The sequence below is a fragment of the Myotis myotis genome, unplaced genomic scaffold (assembly GCF_014108235.1).
Source record: "Myotis myotis isolate mMyoMyo1 unplaced genomic scaffold, mMyoMyo1.p scaffold_m19_p_1, whole genome shotgun sequence".
Lineage (NCBI taxonomy): Eukaryota > Metazoa > Chordata > Mammalia > Chiroptera > Vespertilionidae > Myotis > Myotis myotis.
The window spans coordinates 45,176,738-45,192,538 of NW_023416313.1; the positions used below are offsets into that span (position 1 = coordinate 45,176,738).

General features: G+C 39.1%; 1 protein-coding gene across 3 annotated transcripts in view; it reads left to right on the forward strand.

The window, feature by feature from the left end:
- The window catches only part of MOB1B (MOB kinase activator 1B), a 59,611-nt gene that overhangs the window by 31,426 nt on the left and 12,384 nt on the right, over positions 1-15,801 (forward strand). For all 3 annotated transcript variants that reach the window (XM_036335767.1, XM_036335787.1, XM_036335777.1), the window contains exons 2-4: positions 3,445-3,611; positions 7,118-7,211; positions 11,506-11,639. In XM_036335767.1, coding sequence (XP_036191660.1) covers positions 3,445-3,611; positions 7,118-7,211; positions 11,506-11,639 — 395 coding nt within the window. The remainder of the gene's footprint in view (positions 1-3,444; positions 3,612-7,117; positions 7,212-11,505; positions 11,640-15,801) is intronic.

Sequence of the window (15,801 nt, forward strand, 5' to 3'; positions counted from 1 at the left end):
AACTTCCCCCACCTGGTGAAAGAAATGGACTTACAGGTCCAAGAAGCGCGGAGAACCCCAAACAAAAGGAATCCAAAGAGGACCACACCAAGACACATCATAATTAAAATGCCAAGAGCAAAAGATAAAGAGAGAATCTTAAAAACAGCAAGAGAAAGAAACTCAGTTACCTACAAGGGAATACCCATACGACTGTCAGCTGATTTCTCAACAGAAACTTTGCAGGCCAGAAGGGAGTGGCAAGAAATATTCAAAGTGATGAATACCAAGAACCTACAACCAAGATTACTTTATCCAGCAAAGCTATCATTCAGAATTGAAGGTCAGATAAAGAGCTTCACAGATAAGGAAAAGCTAAAGGAGTTCATCACCACCAAACCAGGATTATATGAAAAGCTGAAAGGTATCCTTTAAGAAGAGGAAGAGGAAGAAAAAGGTAAAGATACAAATTATGAACAACAAATATGCATCTATCAACAAGTGAATCTAAGAATCAAGTGAATAAATAATCTGATGAACAGAATGAACTGTTGATTATAATAGAATCAGGGACATAGAAAGGGAATGGACTGACTATTCCTGGGGGGGAAAGGGGTGTGGGAGATGCGGGAAGAGACTGGACAAAAATCGTGCACCTATGGATGAGGACAGTGGGTGGGGAGTGAGGGCGGAGGGTGGGGCGGGAACTGGGAGGAGGGGAGTTATGGGGGGGGAAAAAGAGGAACAAATGTAATAATCTGAACAATAAAGATTTAATTAAAAATAAAAAATAAAAAAAGAAAAAAAAATATAGAGTATTAAAATGGTTAGTATTAAAATGGTTTATTCTGCCTCAAAAAAGCAGAAGATCCAGAAAAGGAAAATTAAATGGAAACTTGAAAGCATTTTGGAATTATGAATGTGCATGGAAATGGGAAACAGAGAAGGGAGATGAAAGTCCCCAGGGAACTAAAACCATTTTATAAACATGATCGCATCTCTAAACTATACCCTTTTGTAAAAAGTTATTTTCCAGACTTTCAAAAACAAAGAAATTGATGCCTATGTAACATAAGAAAATAGCAAAATGAGGAATAGATCAATTATTCTGAGATCATTGAACCTTGATACAAATATAGCAACAAAAAACAAAGCAAACTTAAAAAAAATATGTTTTGAACTTGATGTGTAAAAGCATTTGTTTCCAAAGTAAGGTTTTGTTTTTCTGCATCCAGTCTTAGGAGATGAAGGTGGGAATAGACATTGAAAGAAAGCTTTTGCACATTACACTACCATTTCTTTTTATTATGAGTCATTCTGGTTCAGGAAAAGGAAGGATAATGAAAAAATTAACATTTGCAAAGCCTTTTACAGTTTTAAAAGCTTTTTTCACATATTATTTTCTTATTTTACAGTTGTTCCATGATACAGGTTGTGGTGATGTTTTGTTATTTTTATTAGTCTTTCACTGTTAAAGAAAAAATACGCCCAAGGAAAGTTGGGTAATTTGCCTGAGATAACATAGCTGATAAGTGTCAAAGCTGACCTTCACAAAATCGAACTCAGATTTATTTTTTTCTTTCTACCCAAGCATAAGCTCTTATGAGGTAGATTTACTTAGCTTTGTGGAAACCAATTTTGGGTGGGACAACAATCAAGAAAACATTTGGAAGCCTAAAACTTCAGAGCAGAGTGGTTCAATAAGTAAATGGTATTGGGGACAGATGAGGCTCTGACCCTCCTGAGTGCAGGTCCAGCTGATGTCCTTCTGTTCCTTTTTATATGAAGAGAGAAGGGGAGTATTGAGAAAGGATGATGACTGGATATAATACAATTTGATAAGAACTTGCCAGCATTAACCAAAGAATCCATCTCTTAAAAATTCTTAAAATCATTTCGAAGACTAATTTCATTTGATCCATTTAAAAATACATATGAAATTTGAGCAAACCAATTATATTAATGTCTAGCTTCTTGTCTACATACCTAGAATTATGGATTAAGATTGCTGACGCCACCTATATATATATATATATATATATATATAATTGGGTAGAAGAACATGTAGCTTTTCTTTCTTGCTCTAGGATTTTTGTGTTCTATTCATGTAAAATTGTATCTTGCCCTGGCTGGTTTGGCTCAGTGGATAGAGCGTTGGCCTGTGGACTGAAGGGCCCCGGGTTCGATTCCGGTCAAGGGCACATGCCCGGGTTGTGGGTTTGATCCCCAGTACAGGGCATGCAGGAAGCAGCTGATCAGTGATTCTCTCTCATCATTGATATTTTTGTCTCTCTCTCCCTCTCCCTTCTTTTCTGGGGGAAAAAGAAATTTTTTTTTTAAAGAAAAAAAGAACCCTGATCTCTTGTTGGGGTCCAACCCCAACAGGTCCAGGGGTCCCCAAAGGTGTGGACGGAGTCGGCGAAGAAGGAATGACACAGAGACAGCGTTCAGTTGATCAGCTGCCTAGCCAGGATCTCTAGCCAAGTTCTGGTCAGGATCTCCAGCGAAGTTCTGGTTAGGATCTCCAGCCAGGTTCTGTGTCCATGTTCTCTTGCTAGGTTCTCCAGCCAGGTTCTCCAGCCAGGTTCAGTCACCAGGTTCTAGTCAGGTTCTCTTGCCATGTTCTATCCAGGTTCTGTAGCCAGGTTCTGTCTCTAGGTTCTGTGTCCAGTTTCTGTCCAGGATCTTTTTGCCATGTTCTCTCCAGCGAAGTTCTTCTGTCTCTAGGTTCTGTGTAGGTTCTGTGTCTAGGTTCTGTGTCCTGTTGTCTTGTTACATCTGTATTTATACCAGTTGATTCCAATCCTATCAATCTCTATTCCAAAGGTTAGGGCGTTTCTTATCTCCATTCCAGGGAGTAAAGATTATGTAGCTTAAGGATGATTGTTCGTAGTTAAAGTGATTAATTACCCGCTTTGCACTTAGTTAAGGGGTTTTATTCCCTCCCTAACTTCAGGGGAAAAGCCCTGCCTGGGGAAACAACCTTTCTCAGAGAGGTGACTTTGGTTAAAACACATAGTGCCAAGAAGGTGAGCAAACATATTAAGAACAGTATGCCATATATGCCAGGTCCCTTGAAACAGCAAGGATGGACCGGCTCCTGGCAATCTCTGGGTTCAGAGGCTACGCTCAACCACTGTGCCATGTTAGCTGGGCTACAACCTGTAATCTTGAATCATTAGTTTATTGTGAAGAGTTGGATAGTTGCAACTAAAAATTCTTTTTCTCCTAGGAAGTTGCAGTAGGGAATATAGAGAAGGTTTGTAGGAGTTTTGGGTCTCAAACACATTGGTTACAGCAACTATATTGCCAGGATTTAATGTAGCCAATACAACTTAGGGCTCTTTATTTGTGGACATTTAGGATTACCTCTGTGTTATTTTATCCAGTAATATAGTGTAGTTGACTCTGTTGAAAGTCATGCCTTAAATATTGAAGTGCCTTTTTTTTCTTGTGTATTTGTAGTGGTAGCCGCTCCTCTAAAACATTTAAACCAAAGAAGAACATACCAGAGGGTTCTCATCAGTATGAGCTCTTAAAGCATGCAGAAGCCACACTTGGCAGTGGCAATCTCCGGATGGCTGTCATGCTTCCTGAGGGAGAAGATCTCAATGAGTGGGTTGCAGTGAACAGTAAGTAGCCTTTCTGTTTCGAAGAAGACTCTAAATTAGATTAGTAGCCTCATTATAGGTGAGTGTTGGGGTGCTGTCTATTCTGGAACCTAGTTAGCAACCTAATATCACAGTATAGTGATAGCTCAATCCACTTTAGCCTTTATGTTACCAGTATTTTATTCTCAATATAGAGTTTTCTAAAATTCTTGTTTCTGTTATAATGACATACAAAGCATAGATTTACCATCTTTAGTGGAAAAAAAATAATCACAGCAATTAATATTTATGAAACACTAATTATGTGTCTGGCACTCTGCTATCCTGTCTACATGGATTATTTTATTCATATTTGGAACCTCTTGATGTAGGTACTATTATTATCCCAATTTAAGACAAGGAAGCTGAGACAGAAAGATTAGTAATCTGCTTAGGTAATGCAGCTATTAAGTGGCAGACCCTGAGCTCTAATATACAGCTATAGAATTTTAGAGTCTGCACTTTAAGCACTCTGCTAAATTGCCTCTTTCAGTAGCATACTCAGTTATCTAAGTTAATGCTATTTTTTTTAAAAACAAGTCACTAGTGATTTGTGAAATTAATAAAATATATTTATGAGAGTCTTAGCACCAAGGAAGAAAAACATGTAAGTAAAAAGTAAATGTATTCTTGGAAATTAAGCCAGAGAAAGTTGGGGAATAAAAGTGGTACTTTTAATATTCAGGGTTTTTCAGCATTAGTGAAGAAACTATCAGAATTTAATAATTGGAGTAATTTATGTGAATCTAGCAAATAAAATGAAATTTAATTGAAAATATACACTATATGTCAAGGCTTTGATTAAGAAAAAACAAAACAATATTTTTCTTGTAATATGTGATGTTATTATAATTTGAAATATATCATTGGATTTATAAATTGAGCAGCTACCCACTAATAACTTTTAGAAATCTAAAGGATTTTATTACTGAGGTGTCTAAAAATGTTACTGTGACAGCATTTGCATACAAGTAGTATTTATTATAATGTGGTTATCTTCCTGGACCCAGAGGGTTTAGTTACTAAAGAAGTAAAGTGATTTTTGCTTTACTGGTCATCTTACCTATAAGATGGTTCTGTGACACTTCAAAATAATACACAGAATAAATTTCCAATTGATTATGTGCATTCTTTTTTTGTACTTGTTTGTGCCCTTTTTGTATCATTTACTTGAGTATCATTTACTTGATAACTCGCTTATTTTAAAAATCTAAGGAAGGCAGCATAGAGCTTCTGTACTACATGAGATTCTTACTTGTAAGTATAAAAACAGATCATCAATTTCTGTCTGTATTCTCTATCTCAATTGCCAGAACAGAGTGTCTGTACTACTGAAATGTCTAGAACTTCAGGAACTTTTAAAATTTCACAGGCATTTTGCAATTATAGCTAGACAAAAATTAATTTGAACTGGAGCTTCAGAGTGTCCCCTTAGGACAGAAATTCTGCCTTGAAAATACAGCATTTGACTGAAGTATTGGGTTTTAAAATTTTCCTTAATTTTAGTAATCTTCCCAAATGACTCTGGATGAAGAAAAGAGGATTTGAGACTAGATATTTCCACTCACTGACAATGGTTAAATAAACATTTTGGGTACATAAGAGAGTGAAGGGAATGTATTGATAAGATTGGTATATTAATGGCTTTTTGGCTTCAGTTCACCTGCCAGGTGAAGATAAATGGTCGAAGATGGGAAATCTTTACAAATTCAACAACTGGTCTCACAGCCAGAAACCAAAGCCTGCTTTTAAACATTCTGGTGCTAGAAAGAGTGGTAGCTTAAAGAAGACAGAAGGTTCAGGGTTCTGGAAAAAGCTGGATGGATGGCTTATAAATAATTTATGTGACACCAAATTCTGAGGTCATATATTAATTTGTGGAAGGAAATGAATATTTATTAATGCCCACTTAATGTTGGCCATATATTTTTTTAACTAGAGTCCCAGTGCATGAGATTCATGCACTGGTGGTGGTGGTGGTGGTGGGGGTGGGGGGGGTGAGGTGTCCCTCAGCCCAGCCTGCACCCTCTCCTATCTGGGACATCCCTCTCACAATCCAGGATGTGGGCTCCCAACTGCTCGCCTGACTGCCTGCCTGATTGCCCCTAACAGTTTCTCCCTGCCAGCCTGGTCAACATCTAACTGCTCCCCTGCCGGCCCGATGGCCCCCAACTGCCCTCCCCTGCAGGCCTGTTCCCCCCCCAACTGCCCTCCCCTACAGGCCTGATTGCCCCCTACTGGCCTCCCTGTGGGCCTGGTCACTCTCAATTGCCCTGCCCTGCAGGCCTGGTCCTCCCCCAAATGCCGTCCCTTGCTGGCCTGGTCGCCCCTAACTGCCCTCCCCTGCTGGCCTGATCGCTCACAACTGCCCTCCCCTGCCAGCCATCTTGTGGCCACATGGGGGTGGCTATCTTGTGTGAGGGTGTGATGGTCAATTTGCATATTACTGCTTTATTATATAGGATGCTCCATAATAAACCCAATTTTAAAGGTAGGGAACTGAGGTTCAGGGAGATTAAGTAACCCAACTGGAGTTGGGATTCAGACTTATCTTATTTCAAAGCTAAAAGTTGCCCTCTGTTCTTGTGGAGGACAACTTAAGAATTATTAAGTTGCAGAGTCATTACTTAGTAAATCTTGGCTCTTTATGAGGTAAGAGGGAAGAGAAGAACTTGTACAATTAAATTTCGTGTAATGTTCATTAATGTTCTACTTTCATAAGCAATTATGACTCCTTTTGAAGTCAGTTTTTTTCTTTGCTATAGAAAGTCTGAAATTAAAAAAGCAAAGTGCTGGTCATGGGTAATTAATGGGATGAAAAAGGTGATTTTAGGATTCTAAATAAAGAGGGAACAGGGGTTAGTTCAAAGTTACCATATGTAATATTTATCCTTGAATAGTGGATGCGGCAAAAGTAGGTTGAAACTAAAAAGTTAAACACTAATCTAAAGAAAGCTGATACAGTCATATTAATATCAGACAAAGTAGACTTTAAGGCAAAAAAACCCACCCCAAAACAATAAAGAGGAAGAGTTTAAAATGATAAATGGTTCACTTCACAAAGAATATATGGTGTTCTGAATTTATGTCTCTAATTATGTCTATAAAATAAAACTGCTGACTGAACAGAAGAAATAGACAAATCCACAGCCATAATGGGAGATTTAAACACTTTTATTAATGGATAGAATGAGGAGGGAAAAAAAATCAAGAGGGAATTAGAAAAATGTAAGCCATTTTTAATAGACTTGATTAATAGACTTGACCTGAGGGACACGTGGCCTAAGCACTTCAGATTACACATAGGTGCATTTAAAAAATTGAAATGATTGAAATGATATAACACAGTTTTTGACCATAGTGGAATTTAGCTAAAAATCACTAACAAAAGCTAGGAAATCTGTATATGTTTAGAAAGAACACTGATAAATCTAGGTTCTGCTTAGTAAAATTAAATATTTTACTTATAACTGATATTTGCTTTGCAGCTGTGGATTTTTTCAATCAGATCAACATGCTTTATGGAACAATCACAGATTTCTGTACAGAGGAAAGTTGTCCGGTGATGTCAGCTGGCCCAAAGTAAGATGTGGTTCATGATCAGTTCTCATTTTTACTTTATTTTATAGTTCATAGATAAGAAGATAGTTAATTTCTGTACTTAGCATCCCCTTCGCTGGCTTACCAATGAGTAATATAGTAAGTTCAGATTCCTTAGCCAGAACTTTATGACCCTTCCTGTATTGTCCTCCATCCTGCCTTTCTTCTGTTAACTTACACATCTCTTCTGGTCTATCTAGGCAAGATTACAGAAAATGCCTTGCTTGCTATTCCCTCTATTAGTTATACTCTGAAAACTTGTTCATTCCGTTCTTCTCTTAGATATTTTGCTTCTCATGTCCCTCTTATCTTCTGCTCACATTTCCAAAAATCTTACCCATCTTCAAGGCCCACATCAGGTACTTCCTTCTCCATGAAACCTTCTGATTTCTTCATACTAAATGTGATCTTTCTATTTAACTTTTTGGTCGTTACAATTTTATTTCTTTGTTACATTATGATTATATAGTGGCCCAGTGCATGGATTCATACACATTAAAAGGAAATTAATTAGAAGAAATATTTTAATATCACTATTCGCCTTTCTCTATAACAGAAGTGTCAGAGTTGAAAGAAAATTAGTAAAATCTATATGAAAATAATATATAAATTGATTAATAAATAATAACATGCTATAATAACAAATGATATAAAAACATGATATAAAAACAACAAAAACATTGATAAAAACAAGGACTGATAAATTGATTAAACATCTTCTAATATTTCCCTGTATATCACATGAAGAGTAAAAACACTTTCAGAGTGCTTGACTAATTTTCCTTGTGATGAAGTATTTACAACTTTAACATCACACGCTCTTCGAACTCAAGAGAAAGCAACATGTAACTGACTATGTCTGAAAACGGGTTCAGGTAGGAAGATTCCTACTCTGTCTACAGTTTGTCCTTGTGATTTATTAATAGTCATTGCAAATGCTGGCATCATGGGAAACTATCTTGAAATTAATATAAATGGGAGGCCAGATGGGGAAAAATCAATTCTTGGGATCATAACAATCTGCTCCTTCCACAGATCCTGTTAATACTTCAGCTTTGATTATGTTAGGTTGCAATCTTTTGATAATAAATCTGGTACCATTACAAAGACCCCATTTACTATTAAGATTTCTCAGTAGCATGATGATTGCACCTACTTTCAATTTTAATTTATGACATGGCATTCCCGAAGGAGTAATACTATTAAAATTCGATGGGAGCTTTATATGTATCCCGTATGTGCAAGTCAACGTTTATTTTTAAATTGCCAGTGCGTGTCATATGTACCTGTCGGTCGGTTGGTCGGCAGTCAGACAGATGTATGGTCAGTCACTTAGTCTTTTATATGTATAGATTATTTATACATGTCTTATTTAACCTGTCAGATTGGTTCTTCTTTTAAATCTCTTTTGATCAAGAATAGTCAGTGCCTGCCATCTAGTTACCACTCAATAAATGTTGCTTTGATAACTTTTTGAAACTGGATTTTATTATGACTATAGCTGACAATAACAATGCCAGCTACCATTTATTCAGTAATACCTAAATGTAAGGCCTTTATACAGCAAACCAATAAAGTAAGAAAACTATTGTTATCCTCATTTTACAGGAAAATAAATTGAGTCTGAGAAAAGTTAAGTAACATGTGCAAGGGTCCTGTTATCCAAAAACAGAACCAGGTCTCTGTCATCCAGGACTCTTTGACTCTAGTGTGACTGTACTCTTAATTGCTACATTGTGTTATCTATATATATAAAAGCCTAAGCAACCGTTACAACTGAATGACCAGAATGACTGGTCGACCAGTCGCTATGACGCACACTGACCACCAGGGGGCAGACGCTCAATGCAGGAGCTGCACCCTGGTGGTCAGTGCGCTCCCACATCCATCCTCCTGCGGCCCTCCAGCCTCCTGTGGTCCCTCCCACTGGCTGGCTGGTCCTGATCGGCCCCAATTGGGACTGGGCAAGACGTCCCGATCGGCCCTGATCACCAGCCAAGCAGAAGGACCCCACCCTTGCACGAATTCGTGCACCGGGCCCCTAGTTTTCTAATAAGAATATGAATTGATATTTATAAACTATATATAGAGAGGTTTTATTTTTAGTGCTGACTTTTTATAAAATATGTTCTTTCCCCCCAATTATAAACAAAGCATAAATATCAAAACAAAACAAGCTGTCCAAACTTACTAGTGTATAGAAATATTATTAGTAGTAGTAACCTTAGATTGCTAATCACTTGTTGTGCTAATGTTTTCATTGCTCAGAATATTTTTGCTAACTTTTAAATTACAGTGTCAGATCACTAGCTACCCAAGAGATTCAATTTTATTACTGCATAGCAATAATTTATTTATTGACCAAATTCATATATTGAACAAAGTATTACCTAGAGTGGTCTGCTTTCTTCCTCAAATTGACTCTAAATGAGTTTAGATGTTTCTTAGAAGCTAGTCCTTTAAAAAAAATTGACAATTTTGTCATGGTCAAACATGTTCAAAATAATATGCTTTGAATATTTCCTGTGGTAATTTTTTTGAAAAATAACTTATTTTCAAACTATTTCAGACTTTGAAACTTCAAATAATTTCAAATGTATAGAAAAGTTTCTAGAACATCACAAAGAACTCCCATATCTCTTTTATCCAGATTCCTCAGTTACTAACTTGCATGCTTCATTACTCCTCTCTATGTGTATAGTCATTAACATTAATTTTTTTCTGAATCTTTTGACTAAATTATAGACATTACGCTAATCCCTTTATGCCTATATATTCAACTGTGTATTTTCTAAAAGCAGGAATACTCTTCTATACAGCCAGCATATAAATTCTCTAAACCACTTCTTCCAGTTCATAGACACCATTCACATTTCACCAGCTATCTCAATAATATCTCAGTTTTTCATTTCTGCTCCAGGATCCTGTCTATGAATATGTATTGCATTTATTTGATGTATCTCTTTAGGTGCCTTCAATCTGGAATAGTTCCTCAGTCTTTCCCTGTACTAGTCTTTGTGCATAAAAGAGTGAATATAGCAGGCCTGACTGTAATCTCTTAAAAGGCCTAATTATCCTAATTACCTTATCATGTTAGTGTCTGCAAGGTTTTTTTCACCTCAAATTAGTCATTTTCTTCCCCTTTGTAACTGACTAGCATTTTATTGGGAGGTTTTCTGATATTACACCAATATCCCATTCCTGTAAATTAGGGAGAATTACTGCCACTTAGATTACAGCTCTAATCATTTTCCCACAGAAATCTTATCTACATAGCTGGTATAGGAACAATGTACCTAATTATTTAAAAGTAAGAGGTGCCCACCTACCTGGTTTCGCTCAGTGGATAGAGCGTTGGCTTGTGGACTAAAAGATCCTGGATTCAATTCTGGTCAAGGGCACATGCCCGGGTTGCCGCTCAATCCCCAGTAGGGGGCGAGCAGGAGGCAGCTGACCAGTGATTCTCATCATTGATATTTCTATGGCTCTCTCCCTTCCTCTCTGAAATCAATATATTAAAAAAAAAAAAAAAGAGCCAAAGGATCTCTATAAAGATGCTACAGAAATGAAAAATGATCTCCTTCCTTCCCTTCCTCCCTTCCTCCCTCCCTTCTTCCCTCTTCCCTCTTTTCCTTCTATCCTTAACCCCAAGTTGTAAAGAATTGTACTGCATAAGGAGAAATATTTTTGAAGAAAATAGCCATAAAAACGTTAAGGATGATCATCAGAGAAGTGGGAAGGAAGTAAGCTAGGTTTTCTATGACAATGTATGATTCTAAAATTTAAATTCTATATATATGAAAGAAAGTTGTATAATCAAATTAAAACATGGGAGGAAAGCATTGAAACACAAAAAAATGAGTTTACTGAAATCTGCTTAGTTTGTGTCATAATAAATGCAAAAGAGTACAGTAACCATTTGAAATCATTAAATTGAAATGCAAAATGTGGCCCTTGTTAGGTGTTGTCCCTATATGCCAAGGTTGCAGGTTCGATCCCTGGTCAGGGCACATAAAAGAATTAACCAATGAGTGCATAAATAAGTGGAACTACAAATCGATATTTCTCTCTCTCCCCCTTCTCTCTCTAAAATCAGTAATAAATAAATAAATGAATAAATGAAAGCTAAATGCAAAAATCTTTATTTGGAGGAACATATTGTTTAAAACATGTCCTGTATTCATTCATAATGCACATACATGTATCATATAAAAATATACAAACTGTGTATGGGTATATACTAATATTCTGTGTGCTTTTTATCTTTCTAATACAGATATGAGTATCATTGGGCAGATGGAACAAACATAAAGAAGCCCATTAAGTGCTCTGCACCAAAGTATATTGATTACTTGATGACTTGGGTTCAGGACCAGTTGGATGATGAGACATTATTTCCTTCAAAAATAGGTATAATTGTTTTGTATAATTGGAATTGATCATGATTTATCTAATTTTATGTTTCTAGAATTTATTTTCTCTCTATTCCAGGAACCATACTAGATTACAATATTTATCAAAATATTTCTAATCTTATACATTTAAAAACATCCTATCTTTTCATACCAGTTTATCATTATCATTAAGATAAACCTTATATTTTAATCAATGAGAAATTAGTGTACCTCAAACAGTAAGAAAATCTGGCCCATGTTATGGAAAAAAAAAAAGACTGGTTATTGGGTTGGCAGCCAATATCTGCAACAGTCATATCCATTTTTTGTTTAGGGAAGGAGCTTGTATGGCTTATATAAAGTTTTACATTATATTTGTGGCAAAGAGGGAGTTTTAATTTATGACCAATGGTGTGAATTTTACAGACTGAAATCAAACTAGGTGAGAAGAAAACATGATTTGAAGGGTTGGCTGGTTAGTTACTAACTTTTGCTTTTTCATATTAAAAAAAAAAATGATTTGAGAGAGAGAGAAGAAGGGAGAAGAGAGAGAGAAACATTGATTTGGTGTTCCACTTATTTATGCATTTATTGGTTGTTTCTTATATGTACCCTTGTATGAGTTTGCTGAGATCTGCTTAGTTTGGGTGATAATAATTACAAGAGTCCAGTAACCAGGTTTGGAGTTTGAATTTGAAACCTTTGCTTATTGGGACAACGCTCTAAGCAACTGAGCACCCCGCCAGTGCCTTTCATATTTGTTCTTAAGAGTCAGCCTTTCAAGTGGAAATTTTTCACATTTAGACAGTTCACAAGATTTTACCTTTTCAAACTTCTTACAACTGTGTTTTCTTAAAAAACTACGAATTTTTTCTTCTAGCAATAAATAACTTTTTGTCTATATTTTATGCTCTTAATTTTTGGAGAATTGGTATGGTGGAGGAGAGACAGTAATATAAATAGTTGTTATTATGGATTGTTTTAAACACGTTTATTGAATGATTTTACTGCTTTGTAGCATTTGTAATTAAAGGTCTATTTTTTAAGGTGTTTTATTTGTATATCATAATGGTTTTGGATAAGTGCCTTCAACTTATCTTTTATCTGCTATATGTATAGGGTGGGACAAAAGTAGATATATAGTTGTGAGTATGTGAAACACAGAGTTTATTCTTGTATTATTACTTATTAACTAGTGGCCCAGTGCACGAAATTTGTGCACGGGGGGGGGGTGGTTCTCTCAGCCCAGCCTGCACCCTCTCCAATTGGGCACCCCTTGGGGGATGTCCGACTGCCGGTTTAGGCCTGATAACTGGCAGTCGGACATCCCTCTTGCAATCTGGGACTGCTCGCTCCTAACTGCTCACCTGCATGCCTGATTGCTGTGTGCCCCTAACCTCTCTGCCTGCCTGCCTGATCGCCCCTAACTGCCCTTTCCTGCTGGCCTGATCTTGCCTCCAACTGCCCTCCCCTACCATCCTGATCTCGCCCCCACTTGTCCTCCCCTGCCGGTCAGTTTGGTTATGATTGGTCGGTTTCTATGCCAGCCAGTGTCTCCAGGACTGATCAGAGAGACGGGGCTGATCAACAGCCCCTCTGTGGAGGCCCAGAGAGAAACAGAGGCGGGTGTTGAGTGTTTCCTTCCACATCCCGCGTGGAGTAGGGTTCAGTATCTGAAAGAGGAGCCGCACAACAAATGAGAGAAAAAGACACGAGATAATTTTGCAATATTGGGGGACCAGGCGGCAAGTCCCAAAGGACTTCCTCCGTGCTCAGGCCTCACCAAGCTTTTATTGATCTGGGATGCACCCATAGCATAGCCCTTAGGCAGGTGACCCCCTAGTAACAAGCAGACTAGCCCATCAGCAAGGATTTACATAATAATAAATGGGGGAGTAGTTTCAGCTACCACTGTCTGGACAAACAGAGGTGGCGCCTAGCTCCGAGCTTTGCTAGGGCTTCAAAGGCACCCAGCCTTCAGGGGGGTTTCGGGGAGTTCTCTGTCTATGCTTATCAGATAGTGAAGGCAATAAACAGTTTCCCACAGGCGGGGCTGCTGGGAAAGCCTGGAGAGAAAGAGAGAGGCAAGGGCTGATCAACAGCTGCCACGGAGGCTGTGGATCAGACCCTGCCTCTCTCTGTGGGCCTCTCTCTGGGCCTGATCCGCAGCCCCCTCGGGAGTCAGTGCTAGGTCGCCATGGCAACCTACCACTGACTGCAGGACTGACTTCCAGTGTTTGACCTCCAGTCGGTCGTTATGGGCCCTGTGTTTTTATATATTAGGATTACTGTATTATTTTCCATACGAAGAACTGTAAACCTACTTTTGCCCCACCCTGGATTTTTAATGTTTATTTTTGACTGAATTTTAAGACTTTTTTGAAAATTTTTAGAATGTTTCATATATGATGCCCCTTTATCCATTTGTGCTTCAATGTGTATTTCCTTAGAAAATCACAGCATAATTATCAAAGTCAGGAAATTAACACTGATACAATTGTTGTGTAATTTACAGATGTTATTTAGATTTTCCAAATTTTCCCAATAATATTCTTTACAATGAAAGAAAATTTTTAACAATTTTTCATGTGGTTGTCATGTTTCATTAGCCCTCTTTAATGTAGAGTATGTATACATCCGTCTTTTGTGGACTTTCATAACTGATCATTTTGAAGTGTGTAAGCATGCTATTTAGCATCCCTTTATTTTGGTTTGTGCTATGTTTCCTTGTGACTTATAATATCTATATATGTAAAAGCCTAAGAGACCAAATGACCAAACGACCAGTCGACCGGTCGCTATGATGCAGGAGCTGCCCCCTGGTGGTTAGTGCGTTCCCACAGCCCACCTCCCGTGGCCAGCTGGCCAACCTCCTGTGGTCCCTTCCCCCTGGACAGCCAATCTCCCGCGGGGATTTGCCAAAACCTGGCAGTCTGACATGCCCTGAGGGGTCCTGGATTGCCAGAGGGTGCAGGCCAGTGGACGAATCCATGCACTGGGCCTCTAGTATATAAATATATTTTAATCCTCACCTGAGAATGTTATTTTTTTGATTTTTAGAAAGGGAGAGAAACATCAGTGTCAGAGAGAAACTGATCGGTTGCTTCCCATATGCACCCCGACTGGGGATGGAACCTATGGCTTAGGTATGTGCTCTGACTAGGAATCGAACCCACAACCTTTTTGGTTTATGGGATGACGCTCCAACCAACTGAGCCACCCAGCCAGGGAATGACCAGTCATATTTTTATTTATTAAATATATTTTTATTGATTTTGAGAGAGAGAGAGAAGGGAGAGGCATAGAGATAGAAACATCGATGACAGAGAAACATCACTGATAGGCTACCTTCTGCACGCCCCCTACTGGGCATTGAGCCCACAAGGGACATGTGCCCTGACTGGGAATCGAACCAGTGACCTCTTGGTTCATGGTTCCACGCTCAATCACTGAGCCACACCGGCCAAGCCACTCTTATTTTTAAACTAGAGGCCCGGTGCGGGAATTCGTGCATGAGTGGGGTCCCTCTTGGTGGCCTTCAGGGATCTGGCCGAAACCCGCAGTCCAATGCTGCCTGCAGCCCCTGCCTGCCGCTTCCGCTCATCTTGGCCCCACTGTGCCTGCCACAGGCTCATGCCCAGTCAGTCCCGATCCATCAGGAGAGGCTCGTGCTGCAACAGCAGTGCTCGCCAGCCATGAGCCCTGTCTCTGTGCCCTCCCAAGGGGTGTGGCCTGCGGGATTGGGCTGAAACCAGCTCTCTGACATTCCCCAAGGGGTCCCGGATTGCAAGAGGGCACAGGCCAGGTTGAGGGACCCCACCGGTGCATGATTGGGCTGGGGAGGGACTTGTGAGGTTGGCCAGCCGGGGAGCGACCATGGGAGGGCTTATCCAGCCCATCTCCCTCAGTCCTGATCAGCTGAACCCCAGGAGCAAGCTAACCTACGGGTCAGAGCATCTGATTGCCAGTTTAGGCCTGCTCTTGAGGATCAGGCCTAAACCGGCAGTTGGACATCCCTCTCACAATCCGGGACTGTGGCTTCTAACTGCTCACCTGCCTTCCTGCCTGATCGCCTCTACTGGCCCCCCTGCCAGCTGATTACTCCTAACCGCCTCTGCCTGCTGGTCTGGTCGCCCCCAACTACTGCCCTGCCAGCTTGGTTGCCCCTTACTGCCCCC